The sequence below is a fragment of the Salmo salar genome, chromosome ssa03 (assembly GCF_905237065.1).
Source record: "Salmo salar chromosome ssa03, Ssal_v3.1, whole genome shotgun sequence".
Taxonomy (NCBI): Eukaryota; Metazoa; Chordata; class Actinopteri; order Salmoniformes; family Salmonidae; genus Salmo; species Salmo salar.
Genome location: NC_059444.1, coordinates 45,373,319 through 45,392,417, shown reverse-complemented (window position 1 = coordinate 45,392,417; position 19,099 = coordinate 45,373,319). Strand labels below are relative to the sequence as shown.

The window sequence follows — 19,099 nt, the reverse complement described above, 5'->3', positions numbered from 1 at the left end:
TGACCAGGTTATTACACACACAACATGTAAGACAACATCAGTTAGCAATTTAATTCATATATATTTAGCCAGGATAGTCTCAGAAACTGATTTTCAGGGGGATAAAGATGACACTGCTTCCACATCTTTCCAAGTAAATGTGTATAAATCACCTTCATGGGTGGATATTTATGATAAGGGGCTGCGCCTGTAGCCAGCTCGATGGCTGTGATCCCGAAACTCCAGATATCTGCTTTGTAGTCATAACCTCTGACCTGAGGAGAGAGGAAGAATAATTGTAAGATATTTTTTCAAATATCTTCTAAGAGCATCTGTTCTAACAGTTAGACATAATTATGGTAGCTGACAAACAATAACGACAGATAAAGTGCTTGTAATTTCTCAAAAGATCTGAAGTAAGAGGAAATTGTGTATGTCTCCACTAAGCTCTTTGGAGGTGAATTAGTTTTCATCTAGAAGTTAGATCAGAAAGAAAGAAAGAAAGAAAGAAAGAAAGAAAGAAAGAAAGAAAGAAAGAAAGAAAGAAAGAAAGAAAGAAAGAAAGAAAGAAAGAAAGAAAGAAAGAAAGAAAGAAAGAAAGAGAGAAAGAGAGAAAGAAAGAAAGAAAGAAAGAGAGAAAGAAAGAAAGAAAGAAAGAAAGAAAGAAAGAAAGAAAGAAAGAAAGAAAGAAAGAAAGAAAGAAAGAAAGAGAGAAAGAGAGAAAGAAAGAAAGAAAGAAAGAGAGAAAGAGAGAAAGAGAGAAAGAAAGAAAGAAAGAAAGAGAGAAAGAAAGAAAGAAAGAAAGAAAGAAAGAAAGAAAGAAAGAGAGAAAGAAAGAGAGAAAGAAAGAGAGAGAGAGAGAGAGAGAGAGAGAAACAGAAAGAGGATTGCCACCCACCTGCTCCATGACCTCTGGGGCCATCCAACATGGCGTTCCAACAAATGTCTTTCTGACCTTAGTTCTGGTCATATCTCCTCCCGCCGCTAAGAAGGCACTCACACCAAAGTCTGGGATAGACAAGGGAGGAGAGAGGTGAGAGTTGGTAGATAGACAACCAACCAATAGACTTGTTCCAGAGGAGTAAATGCTACAAAGTTTGTATAATTTGTATTGGTAAAAAACAGAATGAAAGAAAACGTACCGTAAATTCCGGACTATAAGCCGCAACTTTTTTCCCACGCTTTGAACCCCGCGGCTTAAACAATGACGCGGCTAATATGGATTTTACCCGCTTTCAATTTTTTTCTAAAAAAAAAATAAAACATTCTTTGGCGTGCTCAGTTTTTTGGCAGCATGAAGCTTTCATTAGACCAATGAAATTGCCGAACGGGTTAAGGTCAAACAACTTTTTTGTTTACTGTTTAGATTAAATCAAGTGCTCTCAAACTTCCCATCATTCTGATTACGGTAGTCATTTTGTCACCCTCATGGCAAAGACACGGAGAAATGCATATGATGCAGCTTTCAAGTTGAAGGCGATTGATCTGGCTGTTGGAAAAGGAAATAGAGCTGCTGCATGGGAGCTTGGTCTTAATGAGTCGATGATAAGACGTTGGAAACAGCAGCGTGAGGAATTGACTCAGTGCAAAAAGACACCTAAAGCTTACTGCAAATTTTTTATTTTTTGTTACAAGCTGTGTTTCGTTAAAGCCTATTTATTTTTGTTACAAGCCGTGTTTCGTTAAAGCCTATTTATTTTTGTTACAAGCCGTGTTTCGTTAAAGCCTATTTATTTTTGTTACAAGCCGTGTTTCGTTAAAGCCTATTTATTTTTGTTACAAGCTGTGTTTCGTTAAAGCCTATTTATTTTTGTTACAAGCCGTGTTTCGTTAAAGCCTATTTATCTTTGTTACAAGCCGTGTTTCGTTAAAGCCTGTGTAAAGTTAATTTGTTTCAATGTACCGGTAGGCACCTGCGGCTTATAGACATGTGCGGCTTATTTATGTTCAAAATAATATATATTTTTTTTAATTCAGTGGGTGCGGCTTATATTCAGGTGCGCTTAATAGTCCAGAAATTACGGTAATACTTTTCCAGCATAAATAAGCATAAGGGAGTTGGGGTCTTGGGACACATGACCATACCTGCGATTTGCACTGAGCCATCGTCCCCGAGAAGAATATTACCAGCCTTCAGATCCCTGTGAACAGAAAAAAAACAGACAATGAATCAGTATCAGGAATCGACTTTAATGAAACTAAACTAAGCAGTAGGTAGTACTAAAAAGGAGTCATGATCCTGTGTGTCTGTGGCCTGTTTGAGCTGTAAACCGGAAACTATATTTATTTGCTCCTGATAAATGCACTCCATAAATCTGAACCAAACATGCTGATCAGTGCTTACTACTAAAAAGTTGTCATTATCCTGTGTGTCTAGGGCCTAGCTACATGACACTGTGGTGCTTCAGCTGAATGACAAATCACTGTGTGTTCCTGGGGAGAAGCTGTTGAATTAATAAAATAATGAAAGATTGAATGAATGAGGGAGTTTACATGAAGGGAGGAAGTTAAGAATTCAATAGGATGTGTGCCAATTTCTTTGACTGGCTCTTGAATGTCACAACTCTGCAAAACGCACCTATAATTTGACTTTGGCCAGAGAACAAAACACAGATAATGTCCATGCTAAATATTTCAAGTTTAGGTAAAAAACAAAAAACAAGTGACTGCACCTGTGAATCTGCCCATTCTTATGCAGGTACTCCAGTCCTTCCAGGACCTCTTTTAGGATGGTGGCTATGGACGATTCATCCAGCACCCCAGACTTATGCTCCCCACGAGATATGATGTGTTTAATGATGTCCAGTACTGAGCCTGAGGAAGAAATATTGAGAGATGGAAGCAATGAGAGGTCACTATTAGTTAGCTGTAGGATTCAACATGCGTCATAAGAGGGTGAACAGTAAAATCGTGAATTTCTTGGTCAAGTCCTTTTAGGTCAATAGTACTTTACTTCTAAAGTCTTATTTAGATTTTGTGAACAGAAATAGCTATCACACACATGCACATTTCATTACAAGCAAAGGTAGACCACAGAATATATAAAGATAAAAGGAGCAGGGACAGTCTGGGCTGAGATGCCCTATCCCTCCTCTATCTCTTGGAAGTGTTACTGCATGCCAGGAGGATGGACAGTACTGGGCTGAGAGTTAAGGCCACAGCTGGAGAAAAGCTGCTGCTCTGTGGCCAAAAGAGCCTGGTATGCAGGCAGCTGGGATTGAGATGGGGTCTGGTAGTTCAAGAACAAACTTCTATTTCAAATACAATTTCATTACTATTAGCAACACTAAATTAACAGTCGAGCTGACAACAACCTGATATCAATCTCAATTACATGTCATCCCAGACAGTTTGAAAGGCCAGTACAGGGGCAGCCATAAGTAAATGTATTCTAACAGCAGTACTTACCACCACTGAGTAGCCTCATCACCAGCCACAGCTCGTCCTTCACTACGAAAGACGTGTAGTAGGACACAATGTTGGGGTGGTGGCACTGGGACATAGCCTGGATCTCTTTCTGCAAAAAAAGGACGAGAAAGAAAGCGAGAGAGAGAATCTGAGAGGACTGTATCAGTCTCAGCAATGCAGTCATAATGTCTTTCCCTCTGATTTTGTGTGTTTGTGTGTGTGTGTGTGTGTGTGTGTGTATCTGCTGCTGCACTCTCACCTTTTCCAGCCCCTCCTCTACAGCTAGCCTAGCCTATACCAGAGGCCATATTGTGAGATTTTGACAATTCATGTGACTGTGGGTAAATAGATAAAGAGCTTCATTGCTAAAATATCACACTATCCCTTTAAGAGGCCTTGCTATCAAATTATTATCTAGTATTTATTAGATAGTATTGATTGCTATACTGTCAACTCCTGAAAGAGATTGTGCTGTAAACATGTGTCTGTCTGTCTGTCTGTCTGTCTGTCTGTCTGTGAGTGAGTGAGTGAGTGTTACCAGGAGCTCGTCCATACTGGTCTGACACTTCTCCAGGTTGATGCGTTTAATGGCCACCCTCTCCTTCCTGGGCTCACAGTAGGCCGCCTGCACCACAGCCGTGGCACCACTCCCTGAAGAGAAAACGTAGGGGGAAGAATTAGAATGTAACACACATCCAGAAGGAAGCCAGTGGCACCATTACCTGGGACACACCAAGAGGGGGAGGGGGGAGGAGCATAACACACACACTGTTAGGAACACATAAGGGTTTAACTAAATCAATGTTTTGTTAGCAGACAACTTCAACAAAAACCGAGAGAAAAAGAAAAAAGGGAAGAATTCGAATTAGATGGCAACACACTCATTGGATAGGGAAACCATCAGGTTTTAAATGAATATGTAATAACCAGACAACTTCAACAAAACCACGAGGAAGACAGAGGGGGAAGAATGTAACACACATAGGTAAACCATGAGGATTTAAATTACAGTAGCTAATAATTTAACTCCAGTGTTTGACAACGAAGAGATATAAAGAACTCCAATTGTAAAATAGTCTTCTCTTTTTAGTCATAGATATGGCTCAAATTACAGTAATTGACCGGACAACAAAAGGCAATAAGAAGTCAGTTGGGGAAGAATGTAAGTTGCACATTTATAGGAAAACTAACTAGCTACAGTAATGTTTCAATACTCAACAACAAGTCACTATAGCAACCCTGTGTTTACTACAAATAAATCATTTTTTATTTTACATTTTGCAGGATAAAAATCGGTGTCCAAATATATATTTTTTTAAATTGAAACAAATTAGTAACAAGAGCAATAAGGCAACCACCTAATAATAATAAACAACAATTAAATAATACAAATATATACAGTACTAGTCAAAAGTTTGGACACACCTACTCAAGCTAGGGTTTTTCTTCATTTTTACTATTTTCTACATTATAGAATAATAGGGAAGACACCAAAGCTATGAAATAACACATATGGAATCATGTAGTAACCAAAAAAAAGTGTTAAACAAATCTAAATATATTTTATATTTGAGATTCTTCAAAGCAGCCACCCTTTGCCTTGATGACAGCTTTGCACACTCTTGGCATTCTCTCAACTAGCTTCATGATGTATGGAACGCATTTCAATTAACAGGTGTGCCTTGTTAAAAGTTAATTTGTGGAATTTCTTTCCTTCTTAACCTGTTAGGGCTAGGGGGCAGTATTGACACGGCTGGATAAAAAACGTACCAGATTTAATCTGGTTACTTCTCCTGCCCAGTAACTAGAATATGCATCTAATTATTGGCTTTGGATAGAAAACACACTAAAGTTTCTAAAACTGTTTGAATGGTGTCTGTGAGTATAACAGAACTCCTATGGCAGGCCAAAACCTGAGAAGATTTCAAGCAGGAAGTGGCCTGTCTGAGAAGTAGTGTTTCATCTTGGCTCTTTTTATTGAAGACTCAGGATCTGTGCAATAACGTGACACTTCCTACGTCTTCCATAGGGTCTCAGAGCCCGGGAAAAAGTTGAACGATATCGAGGCAGGCTCTGGCTGAAACACTTTATCGCTTTTGGCAAGTGGCCACTCAGAGTACTATGGGCTTAGGCGCGTGCCCGCTTCGACCGAATGCTTTCTTTTCCTTTGTCTGTTTATCTAAACGCAGATTCCCGGTCGGAATATTATCGCTTTTTTATGAGAAAATTGGCATAAAAATAGATTTTAAACAGCGGTTGACATGCTTCGAAGTACGGTAATGGAATATTTAGAATTATTTTGTCACGAATTGCGCCATGCTCGTCACCCTTATTTAGCCTTTAGGATAGTGTCTAGAACGCACGAACAAAACGCCGCTGTTTGGATAGAACTATGGATTATTTTGGACCAAACCAACATTTGTTATTGAAGTAGAAGTCCTGGGAGTGCATTCTGACGAAGACAACAAAGGTAATAACATTTTTCTTATAGTAAATCTGACTTTGATGAGTGCTAAACCTGCTGGGTGTCTAAATAGCTAGCCCTGTGATGCCGGGCTATCGACTGAGAATATTGCAAAATGTGCTTTCACCGAAAAGCTATTTTAAAATCGGACATATCGAGTGCATAGAGGAGTTCTGTATCTATAATTCTTAAAATAATTGTTATGCTTTTTGTGAACGTTTATCGTGAGTAATTTAGTAAATTCACCGGCAGTGTTCGGTGGGAATGCTAGTCACATGCTAATGTAAAAAGCTGGTTTTTGATATAAATATGAACTTGATTGAACAAAACATGCATGTATTGTATAACATAATGTCCTAGGGTTGTCATCTGATGAAGATCATCAAAGGTTAGTGCTACATTTAGCTGTGGTTTGGGTTTATGTGACATTATATGCTAGCTTGAAAAATGGGTGTCTGATTATTTCTGGCTGGGTATTCTGCTGACATAATCTAATGTTTTGCTTTCGTTGTAAAGCCTTTTTGAAATCGGACAGTGTGGTTAGATTAACGAGAGTCTTATCTTTAAAATGGTGTAAAATAGTCATATTTTTGAAAAATTGAAGTAATAGCATATCTAAGGATTTGAATAACGCGCCACAGGATTCAACTGGCTGTTGAGTAGGTGGGACGCAAGCGCCCACCTAGCCCATAGAGGTTAATGCATTTGAGCCAATCAGTTGTGTTGTGACAAGGTAGGGGTGATATACAGAAGTTGGTCTTCTACCAAATAGGGCTAAGTCCATATTATTGCAAGAACAGCTCAAATAAGCAATGAGAAATGGCAGGACATCATTACATTAAGACATGAAGGTCAGTCAATATGGACAATTTCAAGAACTTTGAAAGTTTCTTGAAGTGCAGTCGCAAAAACCATCAAGTGCTATGATGAAAGTGGCTCTCATGAGGACCGCCACAGGAATGGAAGACCCAGAGTTACCTCTGCAGCAGAGGATAAGTTCATTAGAGTTACCAGCCTCAGAAATTGCAGCCCAAATAAAAGCTTCACAGAGTTCAAGTAACAGACACATCTGAACATCCACTGTTCAGAGGAGACTGTGTGAATCAGGCCTTCAAGGTCAAATTGCTGGAAAGAAACCACTAAAAAGACACCAATAAGAAGAAGAGACTTGCCTGGGCCAAGAAACACGAGCAATGGACATTAGACCGGTGGAAATCTGTCCTTTGGTCTGATGAGTCCAAATGAGATTTTTGGTTCCAACCACCATGTCTTTGTGAGACGCAGGGTAGGTGAACGGATGATCGCCGCATGTGTGGTTCCCACCGTGAAGCATGGAGGTGGTGGTGTGATGGTGCTTTGCTGGTGACACTGTCGGTGATTTATTTATAATTCAAGGCACACTTAACCAGCATGACTACCACAGCATTCTGCAGCGATATGCCATCCCATCTGGTTTGCTCTTAGTGGGACTATCATTTGTTTTTCAAGAGGACAATAACCCAACATACCTCCAGGCTGTGTAAGGGCTATTTGACCAAGAAGGAGAGTGATGGAGTGCTGCATTAGATGACCTGGCCTCCACAATCACCCGACCTCAACCCAATTGAGATGGTTCGGGATGAGTTGGACTGCAGAGTAGTGTTTCCTCTGCGTAAGTGTGGCGCTGCACCACGGCAGAATCATTGCCACCCCACGAAAAGAAACATCCTATGTCTACCAGACATAGTTTCAATAAAGTTCTGTAAAGCACATTTTCTTTTCTTGGTAAATAAAAAATCTGTTTGGGTTCAACACAGTTCTGAAGGTTATTTAGCTCTGTGAGGTAGCCTGCAACTCAAGAAACACAGTGCGCGAGTGACCAGTGTTCAATAGACGCTCTGCGGCGTGAAACACAATTCACTTGAATTACCTCAGAGTGCACCTTCGTGAGAAACTGCAAGAAAGGTACGTTAGCTTAATTGTTTGACTAACGTTAGCTAGCCAACTAGCTAACTACACAAGCTAGCTATCACATAAAAACTCTAACATAATTTAGATCTATAATATTGCTGCCACAATTGTAACGGCAATAAGCTATCCAATATCCACAAGTATGTTGAGGATAGAAACATGGTTAACATTACTAGTCTACCAAGTTAACTAGCTACTTCGTTTGGAACTGTATCAAGTGCAAGTAAGATAGATACATTTATCTGACCTTGATTAGATATTATTTTTTTCACAGATGAGTTTATTGAAGTATTTCCAGCCACAGCAGCGAAAGAGAAAGGGGGAGCAGGGAAAAGAGTGTCAGGTAACATCACCTTAGCTATCTATCGTCAAATCAGCCTGAATTAAATTAAACTTTCTTTAGTTAGCTAACTCTTTAAAAGCTTAAGCTATCGTTGTATAACAAGTGAATGGCTTACTTTACGCAGAGGAAACACTGCTATGTGGTCCAACTCATCCCGAACCATCTCAATTGGGTTGAGGTCAGGTGATTGTGGAGGCCAGAGAAGAGTCAGAATCCCAGGAGTGAGGTAGGAATGCATGAAGGACAGAATGGAGCTGAGAGGAGAGAGCCCAGGAGGGGAGATGGAAGGAACAAAGGAGAGAGAGCAGAGAGAAGAAAGAGTAGATAAAAGGAGAGTGGTGGTGGAGGAGGAGGGAGAGAGGAGTAAGGCCAAGTGTGCACCACCGGCAATCCGGATGGGACCCAAAGTGGCTTAACATTTACAGACTGAACCTGTGGCTATATAATACACCACATGGTCAGTCAAATTTCCTTTAATTAGGCTAGGGGTAAAAATGTTTGTGCAAATTTAGTCTGTACTAGTCTACAGCATTATGTGAAGTGTTGTAATGCTTGCTATCTGTAATAGGTATTGCCCAAGCCACCAGTAATTACACTAAACTACACTCTACATCCAGTCTAGGAATGTTCTGCCGCCTGTGCTGTCAACATAGGCAGGCTGCTAAGAGGGGTGTGTCAAAGCACCCTTTTATTGAAATAGGGGCCCAGATTCATCAGTTGGACTATATTAACCGTTGACTACAACGTTCAACACCATAGTTCCCACAAAGCTCATCACTAAGCTAAGGACCCTGGGACTAAACACCTTCCTCTACAACTGGATCATTGGACTTCCTGATGGGCCGCCCCTAGTTGGTAAGGTTAGTCAACAACACATCACCTACGCTGATCCTCAACACTGGGGCCCCTCAGGGGTGTATGCTTAGTCCTCTCCTGTACTCCCTGTTCACTCACGACTGCGTGGCCAAACAACTCCAACAATATCACTAAGTTTGCTGATGGCACAACAGCGGTAGGCCTGATCACCGACAACGATGAGACAGCCTATAGGGAGGAGGTCAGAGACCTGGCAGTGTGGTGCCAGGACAACAACGTCTCCCTCAACGTGAGCAAGACAAAGGAGCTGATAGTGGACTACAGGCCCCCATTAACATCGACGGGGCTGTATAGTGGAGCGGGTCGAGAGTTAAGTTCCTTGGTGTCCACCAACAAACTATCATGGTCCAAACACACCAAGACAGTTGTGAAGAGGGCACGACAACACCTTTTCCCCCTCAGGAGCATGAAAAGATTTGGCAGTAGTCCCCAGATCCTCAAAAAGTTCTACAGCTGCACCATCAAGAGCATCATGACTGGTTGCATCACCGCCTGGTATGGCAACTGCTCGGCATCTGACCATAAGGCACTACAGAGGGTAGAGCGTAGGCCCAGTACATCACTGGGGCCAAGCTTCCTGCCATCCAGGAACTATATACTAGGCGGTGTCAGAGGAAAGCCCCAAAAATTGTCAAAGACTCCTGATGCTGTCATGTAGGTTTCAGTGTTACTTGCCTTGAAGAGAGCATAGAAGCAATTTAGCTCGTCTGGTAGGCTTGTGTCACTGGGCAGCTCGCAGCTATGCTTGCCTTTGTAGTCTGTAATAGTTTGCATGCCCTTCCACATCTGACAAGCATCAGAGCCATTGTAGTACATTTCAATCTTAGTCCTGTATTGACGCTATGTCTGTTTGATGGTTCGTCGGAGGGCAGAGCGGGATTACTTACAAGCTTCTGGGTTAGAGTCCCGCTCCTTGAGTGGCAGCTCTACCCTTTAGTGAGGATGTTGCCTGTAATCCATGGCTTCTGGTATGTACGTACAGTCACTGTGGGGACGACGTCATCGATGCACTTATTGATGAAGCCAGTGACTGATGTGGTGTACCCCTCAATGTCATCGGAAGAATCCCAGAACATATTCCAGTCTGTGCTCGCAAAATAGTCATGTAGCTAAGCATCTGCGTCATCTTACTACTTCTTTATTGACCGAGTCACTGGTGCTTCCTGCTTTAGTTTTTGCTTGTAAGCAGGAATCAGGAGGATAGAATTATTGTCAGATTTGCCAAATGGAGGGCGAGGGAAAGCTTTATACACGTATCTGTGTGTGGAGTAAGGGTTGTCTAGAGGTTTTTTCCCCTCTGGTTGCACATTTAACATGCTGGTAGAAATCTGGTAAAAAGGATTTAAGTTTCCCTGCATTAAAGTCCCAAAGCCACTAGGAGCCCCGCCTCTGGATGAGGGTTTTTCTTTTTGCTTATGGCCGTATACAGCTCATTGAGTGAGGTCCTAATTAAGAACTTGTAAGTAAGCATTTCACAGTAAGGTCTATTCAGCGCATGTGACAAATAAAGTTTGATTTGAATTCTGGGCTCGGTTCAGAGAGGTAAAAACATCTGTTTTCAAATGCTGTTATGAAACCAATGTTAAACAAAAAAGATATGAATCACTTATTTTCTGTGTTGTGTAATTAGGTCATAGATCCTTAACCTACTGGCCTCCAGGACAGCCTAGACAGGAGGTTCCAACACCTGGATATTCTGGGGGCCTTCGGTGTGTTGGGACCTCAGTGTGTTGGGCGTTCTCTAGTGAGAGGATAAACACCTTTAACCTGACCCTCCTCTCCAGCCAATTCTTGCAATCGCTAGACGCTTCAGTGCTGCAAGAGTGGCCCTCATCCCAAGCAACATGTGCTAGTTGGAGCATTCAAGGTACTCTGTTGGCTCTTCTTTAATGTTATACATCTTTTTGTTTTTCATGTATTTCGGGGGTGGACCAGCTGACAAAAATGACAAAGCTGGCCTCGCAGTTTGATGAGTGGGGACAGCTCTACCCCTGCCTTAGCCAGCTGGCAGCAATCGAACAGACTACAACAGTGTCTTCTGTTAATTGTGAGAGGGACTTCTCTGCAATGAAGCGAGTAAGAACATATAAATGTGAAAGAAGATCCTCTTTGTCCCTCTCCCTTCTCTTATTATTATTTCTGTTATTGAATCCTTTATATTATAATAGTTTTATCAATAAATTATTGAGTTCATTTCTGGGGGTGGAAATTATATTTTAGATGGTTTATTTGAGTTTTTCACTTTTAAAAAGTCACCAGAACCAAGCTTTTCAGTACTTAAAACATATTATGCCCCCCTCCCCCTCTAACACATTTTCCAGAGGAAAGACTGCCGGAGAGCAAAGGAAAGGAAAAGCTGCCAACAAGTGCTGAGCATGTGGGACCTCCTTCAACACTGTTGGAAAAGCATTCCAGGTTAAGCTGGTTGAGAGAATGCCAAGAGTGTGCAAAGGTGTCATCAAGACAAAGGTTGGCTACTTTGAAGAATCTAAAATATAAATATATTTTGATTGGTTTAACACTTTGGTTACTACAAGTGTTATTTCATAGTTTTGATGTCTTCACTATTATTCGATAATGTAGAAAATAGTCAAAATGAAAAAAAAACCTGGAATGAGTAGGTGTCCAAACTTTTGACTGGTACTGTATATATACTGCTAAAAAAAATAAAGGGAACACTTAAACAACACAATGTAACTCCAAGTCAATCACACTTCTGTGAAATCAAACTGTCCACTTAGGAAGCAACACTGATTGACAATACATTTCACATGCTGTTGTGCAAATGGAATAGACAACAGGTGGAAATTATAGGCAATTAGCAAGACACCCCCAATAAAGGAGTGGTTCTGCAGGTGGTAACCACAGACCACTTCTCAGTTCCTATGCTTCCTGGCTGATGTTTTGGTCACTTTTGAATGCTGGCGGTGCTTTCACTGTAGTGGTAACATGAGACGGAGTCTACAACCCACACAAGTGGCTCAGGTAGTGCAGCTCATCCAGGATGGCACATCAATGCAAGCTGTGGCAAGAAGGTTTGCTGTGTCTGTCAGCGTAGTGTCCAGAGCATGGAGGCGCTACCAGGAGACAGGCCAGTACATCAGGAGACGTGGAGGAGGCCGTAGGAGGGCAACAACCCAGCAGCAGGACCGCTACCTCCGCCTTTGTGCAAGGAGGAGCACTGCCAGAGCCCTGCAAAATGACCTCCAGCAGGCCACAAATGTGCATGTGTCTGCTCAAACGGTCAGAAACAGACTCCATGAGGGTGGTATGAGGGCCCGACGTCCACAGGTGGGGGTTGTGCTTACAGCCCAACACCGTGCAGGACGTTTGGCATTTGCCAGAGAACACCAAGATTGGCAAATTCACCACTGGCGCCCTGTGCTCTTCACAGATGAAAGCAGGTTCACACTGAGCACATGTGACAGACGTGACAGTCTGGAAACGCCGTGGAGAACGTTCTGCTGCCTGCAACATCCTCCAGCATGACCGGTTTGGCGGTGGGTCAGTCATGGTGTGGGGTGGCATTTCTTTGGGGGGGCCGCACAGCCCTCCATGTGCTCGCCAGAGGTAGCCTGACTGCCATTAGGTACCGAGATGAGATCCTCAGACCCCTTGTGAGACCATATGCTGGTGCGGTTGGCCCTGGGTTCCTCCTAATGCAAGACAATGCTAGACCTCATGTGGCTGGAATGTGTCAGTAGTTCCTGCAAGAGGAAGGCATTGATGCTATGGACTGGCCCGCCCGTTCCCCAGACCTGAATCCAATTGAGCACATCTGGGACATCATGTCTCGCTCCATCCACCAACGCCACGTTGCACCACAGACTGTCCAGGAGTTGGCGGATGCTTTAGTCCAGGTCTGGGAGGAGATCCCTCAGGAGACCATCCGCCACCTCATCAGGAGCATGCCCAGGCGTTGTAGGGAAGTCATACAGGCACATGGAGGCCACACACACTACTGAGCCTCATTTTGACTTGTTTTAAGGACATTACATCAAAGTTGGATGAGCCTGTAGTGTGGTTTTCCACTTTAATTTTGAGTGTGACTCCAAATCCAGACCTCCATGGGTTGATAAATTGGATTTCCATTGATTATTTTTGTGTGGTTTTGTTGTCAGCACATTCAACTATGTAAAGAAAAAAGTATTTAATAAGATTATTTCATTCATTCAGATCTAGGATGTGTTATTTTAGTGTTCCCTTTATTTTTTTGAGCAGTGTACATTAACAGCATAAAAATGTTGTACAACTACTAATAAGCCTAGAACTAATAAAAACTATGGCTACAACTCCTGCATGCTTTGTTGACTACGAACGTTCTTTACCCAACCGTGGGACAGACTGTTTGTTCCCACGCTCGGGACTCTGACTCTCTATTGGTTACACAGACTTTTGGCCTCCCATCCTATTCTAACCACCTCTCGCCGGCTTTGTATTCAAGTTACCTGATGAAATTGCTGTACAATATGAGCTTGTTGCCATCTGATGCACATTCAGAAATCTCTCCCTGTCCTGTGCCGTGCCTTGATTGTATTACTGTTGATGATATCTCATAATGCATCTCATAGTGCATGTACACTCTGGCCCATCTACTGTTGCTAGCCCCAATTCTGACTGTTCTCTTATATCTGCTTCATTGATTTCTGCTCCCGTAAAAGCCTGGGTTTTCTGCACGTTAACACAATATGTTTTTTTTTTTTTAATTGTAAGTTCAAAGCTCCAATCCAGATGTGTTGGTTATTACTGAGACGTGGCTAAGGAAGAGTGTTTTGAATACTGATGTTAACCTTTCTGGTTATAACCTTTTTCGGCAAGACAGATCTTCCAAAGGTGGGGGAGTGGCAATCTTTACCAAGGATCACCTTCAGTGCTCGGTTGTCTCCACCAAGTCTGTCCCCAAATAATTTGATTTGCTGGTTTTAAGCACTAAACTTTCAAATAGCTCTTTGTTGACTGTTGCTGTGTGCTATCGTCTTCCATCAGTACCGGCCTGTACCCTACCTGCGCTAAGCACTCTCCTGGCCCCTTACACCAAGTCTGAATTTGTCCTGCTAGGGGACCTAAACTGGAACATGCTTAAACCACCTGACCAAGTCCTAAAGCAATGGTACTCCCTACATCTCTCAGATTATTACCAATCCCACAAGGTATGACTCCAAACACCCAGAAATGGCTACTCTTCTTGATGTTATCCTCACAAATAATCCTGATAGGTACCAGTCTGGTGTTTTCTGTAATGACCTTAGGCTGTAAAACAGTGATCACTGTGTTTGTAATGGGGCGGCAGAGTAACCTAGTGGTTAGAGCGTTGGACTAGTAACCGAAAGGTTGCAAGTTCGAATCCCCGAGCAGACAAGGTACAAATCTGTTGTTCTGCCCCTGAACAAGGCAGTTAACCCGCTGTTCCTAGGCCGTCATTGAAAATAAGAATTTGTTCTTAACTGACTTGCCTAGTTAAATAAAGGTAAAAATAAATGGCTGCTCAGTTGAACGACCTGGGCTGATTTGTCATAGACACTTGCTAAAAAACTTTAATGAGCAAGCCTTCCTTCATGAACTGGCCTCTGTAAAATGGTATAGAATCAGCTGGCCCCTCCCCAGATTTTGTGTTAAAAGCTTTCTTAGTGTCCACAAAGCTAGTGTTCTTCCTTGCAGAGCTGCCTTTCAGGTTATGTCGATATAGTACTCGTTTTACTGTGGATATAGATACTTTTGTACCCGTTTCCTCCAGCATCTTCACAAGGTCCTTTGCTGTTGTTCTGGGATTGATTTGCACTTTTCGCACCAAAGTAAGTTCCTCTCTAGGAGATAGAAAGCGTCTCCTTCCTGAGCGGTATGACGGCTGCGTGCTCCCATGGTGTTTATAGTTGCGTGCTATTGTTTGTACAGATGAACGTGGTACCTTCAGCCATTTGGAAATTGCTCCCAAGGATGAATCAGACTTGTGGAGGTCTAAAAAAAAAAATGTTGAGGTGTTGGCTGATTTCTTTTGATTTTCCCAGGATGTCAAGCAAAGAGGCACTGAGTTTGTAGGTAGGCCTTGAAATACATCCACAGGTACACCTCCAATTGAGTCAAATTATGTCAATTAGCCTATCAGAAGCTTCTGAAGCCATAACATCATTTTCTGGAATTTTCCAAGCTGTTTACAGGCACAGTCAACTTAGTGTATGTAAACTTCTGACCCACTGGAATTGTGACACAGTGAATTATAAGTGAAATAATCTGTCTAAACAATTGTTGGAAAAATTACTTGTGTCATGCACGAAGTAGATATCCTATCTGACTTGCTAAAACTATAGTTTGTAAACAAGAACTTTGTGAAGTGGTTGAAAAACGAGTTTTAATGACTCCAACCTAAGTGTATGTAAACTTCTAACTAATATATATATATATATCCCAGCCCCCGTCCCCGGCGGACGCCTTTTGCCTTTTTGTAGGCCGTCATTGTAAATAATATTTTTTTTCTTAACTGACTTGCATAGTTCAATAAAGGTTAAATAAAACTATTAATACAAGTAATAAAACGAAGTACCTATAATATATATCCTTTGCTGGAAGGATATTAATTATATAGCTATTATACTATAATTAATATCCCTTTGTTGCAAGGTTTTTGACATCTTTGGCATTTGTATCAACAGTGATTTGTGAGATATGTTCGGCCTTATTCACGTCTCCTTTAAGACAATTTTCATCTGTATCAAGTCTTAGTAGTCTCCTTTACGACGCAAACTTCAACTACAATACCCATACAGCATTATACAGAAGCACAAACAAAAACCAGCCAATTTCACAGAAACAAAAGCCTGAAATACAGTACATGGCGCCGACAGAAATGGTAGCTTCGCGTTCTTAGGAAACTTTGCAGTATTTCGGGGTTTTTTATGTATTATTTCTTACACTGTTACCCCAGGAAATCTTACGTCTTATAACATATAGCTGGGAAGAACTATTGGAAATAAGAGCAACATCAACTCACCAACATTACAACCAGGAATACAACTTTCCCGAAGCGGATCCTCTGTTTGGACCCAGGACAATGGATCGGATCCCAGTAGGCGACCCAAAACAAGGACGCCGCAGAAGGGGCAGACGAAGCGGTCTTCTGGTCAGGCTCCGTAGACATGCACATCGCTCCCGAGTATACTACGCGCCAATGTCCAGCCTCTTGACAACAAGGTAGACGAAATTCGAGAAAGGGTTGCCTTCCAGAGAGACATCAGCGATTGTAACATTCTCTGTTTCACGGAAACATGGCTGACTCGGGATACGTTATCAGAGTCGGTACAGCCACCCGATTTCTTCACGCATTGCACTGAGAGAAACAAACATCTCTCTGGTAAGAAGAAGGGCGGGGGTGTATGCCTTATGACTAACAAGTCGTGGTGTGATCATAACAACATACAGGAACTCAAGTACTGCTGTTCACCTGAACTAGAATTCCTTACAATCAAATGCCGACCAATTATCTACCAAGAGAAGTCTCTTCGATTATAATCACAGCCGTGTATATCCCCCCAAGCAGACACCTCGACGGCCCTGAAAGAACTTCATTGGACTCTATGTAAACTGGAAACCACATATCCTGAGGCTGCGTTTAATGTAGTTGGGGATTTTAACAAAGCTAATCTGAAAACAAGGCTTTCTAAATTTGATCAACATGTCGAATAAGCGACCCGGGGTGGCAAAACCTTGGATCATTGTTATTCTAACTTCCGCGACGCATACAAAGCCCTTCCCCGCCCTCCTTTCGGCAAATCTGACCACGACTCCATTTTGTTACTCCCAGCCTATAGACAGAAACTAAAACAGCAAGCACCCGTGCTCAGGTCTGTTCAACGCTGGTCTGACCAATCTGATTCCACGCTTCAAGATTGCTTCGATCACGTGGACTGGGATATGTTCCGGATAGCCTCAGACAACAACATTGATGAATTCGCTGATTCGGTGAGCGAGTTTATTAGCAAGTGCATCGGTGATGTTGTACCCACGGTGACTATTAAAACCTTCCCCAACCAGAAACCGTGGATTGATGGCAGCATTCGCGCAAAACTGAATGAACGAACCACTGTTTTTAATCAGGGCAAGGCGACCGGAAACATGACCGAATACAAACAGTGTAGCTATTCCCAGCCGTGTCCTCAGAGCATGCGCAGACCAGCTGTCTGGTGTGTTTACGGACATATTCAATCAATCCCTATCCCAGTCTCCTGTTCCCACATGCTTCAAGAGAGCCACCATTGTTCCTGTTCCCAGGAAAGCTAAGGTAACTGAGTAACTAAATGACTATCACCCCGTAGCACTCACTTCCATCATCATGAAGTGCTTTGAGAGACTAGTCATGGACAATATCACCTCCACCCTACCTGACACACTAGACCCACTCCAATTTGCTTACCGTCCTAATAGGTCCACAGATGACGCAATCACACTGCACACTGCCCTAACCCATCTGGACAAGAGGAATACCTATGTAAGAATGCTGTTCATCGATTACAGCTCAGGATTTAACACCATAGTACCCTCCAAACTCGTCATTAACCTCAAGACCCTGGGTCTCGACCCCGTCCTGTGCAACTGGGTCCTGGACTTTGACGGGCCACCCCCAGGTGGTGAGGGTAGGAAACAACATCTCCACCCCGCTGATCCTCAACACTGGGGCCCCACAAGGGTGCGTTCTCAGCCCTCTCCTGCATGCCTCCAACTCAATCATCAAGTTTGCAGACGACACTACAATGGTAGGCTTGATTACCAACAACAAAGAGACGGCCTACAGGGAGGAGGTGAGGGCCCTCAGAGTGTGGTGTCAGGAAAATAACCTCACACTCAACGTCAACAAAACAAAGGAGATGATCGTGGACTTCATGAAACAGCAAAGGGAGCACCCCCCTATCCAAATCGACAGGACAGTAGTGGAGAAGGTGGAAAGTTTTAAGTTCCTCAGCGTACACATCATGGACAAACTGAAATGGTCCACCCACACAGACAGTGTGGTGAAGATGGCGCAACAGCGCCTCTTCAACCTCAGGAGGCTGTACCATCTACTGCATCTTGCATATTCTTATTAATTCCTTTACACTTGTGTGTATAAGGTAGTTGTTGTGAAATTGTTAGACTATTTGTTTGATATTGCTGCACGGTCGGGAACTAGAAGCACAAGCATTTCGCTACACTCGCATTAACATCTGCTAACCATGTGTATGTGACCAATACAATTTGATTTGACTAATATAGTAGCTACCAACTTCTTACTAACACAAGGTATGAGCGACTCACTAAGCCCTATCATGCCTTCTTTCAGCGAAGAAAGGGAACCACCCACCACCATCCTGCCCCTAACTAGCACTTCACTTGTCCTGATTTACCTAGTTCGCTAGCTCCAGTAGCTTCGGTCGGGAAGCTAACTACGCTAATTAGCTGCCTAACTAGCTAGTAATCCATGAACCGCACAACTGAGAAACATATGTTTGGCCTATGTCTAACGTTACTTCAATATATTTGCTAGCTATCAAAAGTAAGGTTGGTTAGCTGTAGGTTTAGCTGACCGGCTATAAGTTAGCGAGCTAGCTAGCGGTCTTGCAAGAAAGCCAGCTTAGCTATGACGTTAGCATGTTAGCTAGGTGTCTAGCGGCATACTCACCAATCACCTCGTTGAGCACATAATCGTCCTTGTTGATGGACCAAGTTTGAGCACTCGGGTCCTCTGTCATGGCTTCGTTGGAGGTTTATACTGTTTACAGTGTTATACTGAATGTGGTGGGTTGGTTTTCAAGAAATGTAACGAGATAATTACTCCATTCGGTTCTGGGATGTTACCTACCTCACCCTGACAGTTCCTGCAGCTACTGTCAACACAACTTTCACACTTGCAAGGCGCATCGTAGCCAAAAGTGGAATGAAAAAGACGCCATCTTGAGTGTGGCAATAGGTGGCTACATATGGAACGCTGTTTGGGTGATTTCGCGTCGAAACAGATACACGTCAAATAACAAAATTACACCGGTGTAAAGTACTTAAGTAAAAATACTTTAAAGTACTACTTAAGTCGCTTTTCGGGGTATCTGTACTTTACT

The 19,099-nt window shown here is 42.6% G+C and overlaps 1 protein-coding gene across 2 annotated transcripts in view; it reads right to left on the bottom strand.

The window, feature by feature from the left end:
- LOC106600551 (serine/threonine-protein kinase OSR1) overlaps positions 1–18,899 on the bottom strand; it is a 46,358-nt gene extending 27,459 nt beyond the window's left edge. The window contains exons 1-7 of one of the 2 annotated variants that reach the window (XR_001327834.2): positions 18,667–18,899; positions 3,926–4,038; positions 3,388–3,496; positions 2,652–2,793; positions 2,065–2,120; positions 878–987; positions 153–254 (exon numbers count right to left, since the gene is read on the bottom strand). Coding sequence is in view for 1 of the 2 variants with exons in the window: in XM_014191988.2 (XP_014047463.2) it covers positions 153–254; positions 878–987; positions 2,065–2,120; positions 2,652–2,793; positions 3,388–3,496; positions 3,926–4,038; positions 18,667–18,736 (702 nt within the window). In the remaining variant the exon portion in view is untranslated. The remainder of the gene's footprint in view (positions 1–152; positions 255–877; positions 988–2,064; positions 2,121–2,651; positions 2,794–3,387; positions 3,497–3,925; positions 4,039–18,666) is intronic. The other variant, XM_014191988.2, reaches the window with a different exon arrangement.
- Between the last annotated feature and the right edge of the window lie 200 nt (positions 18,900–19,099).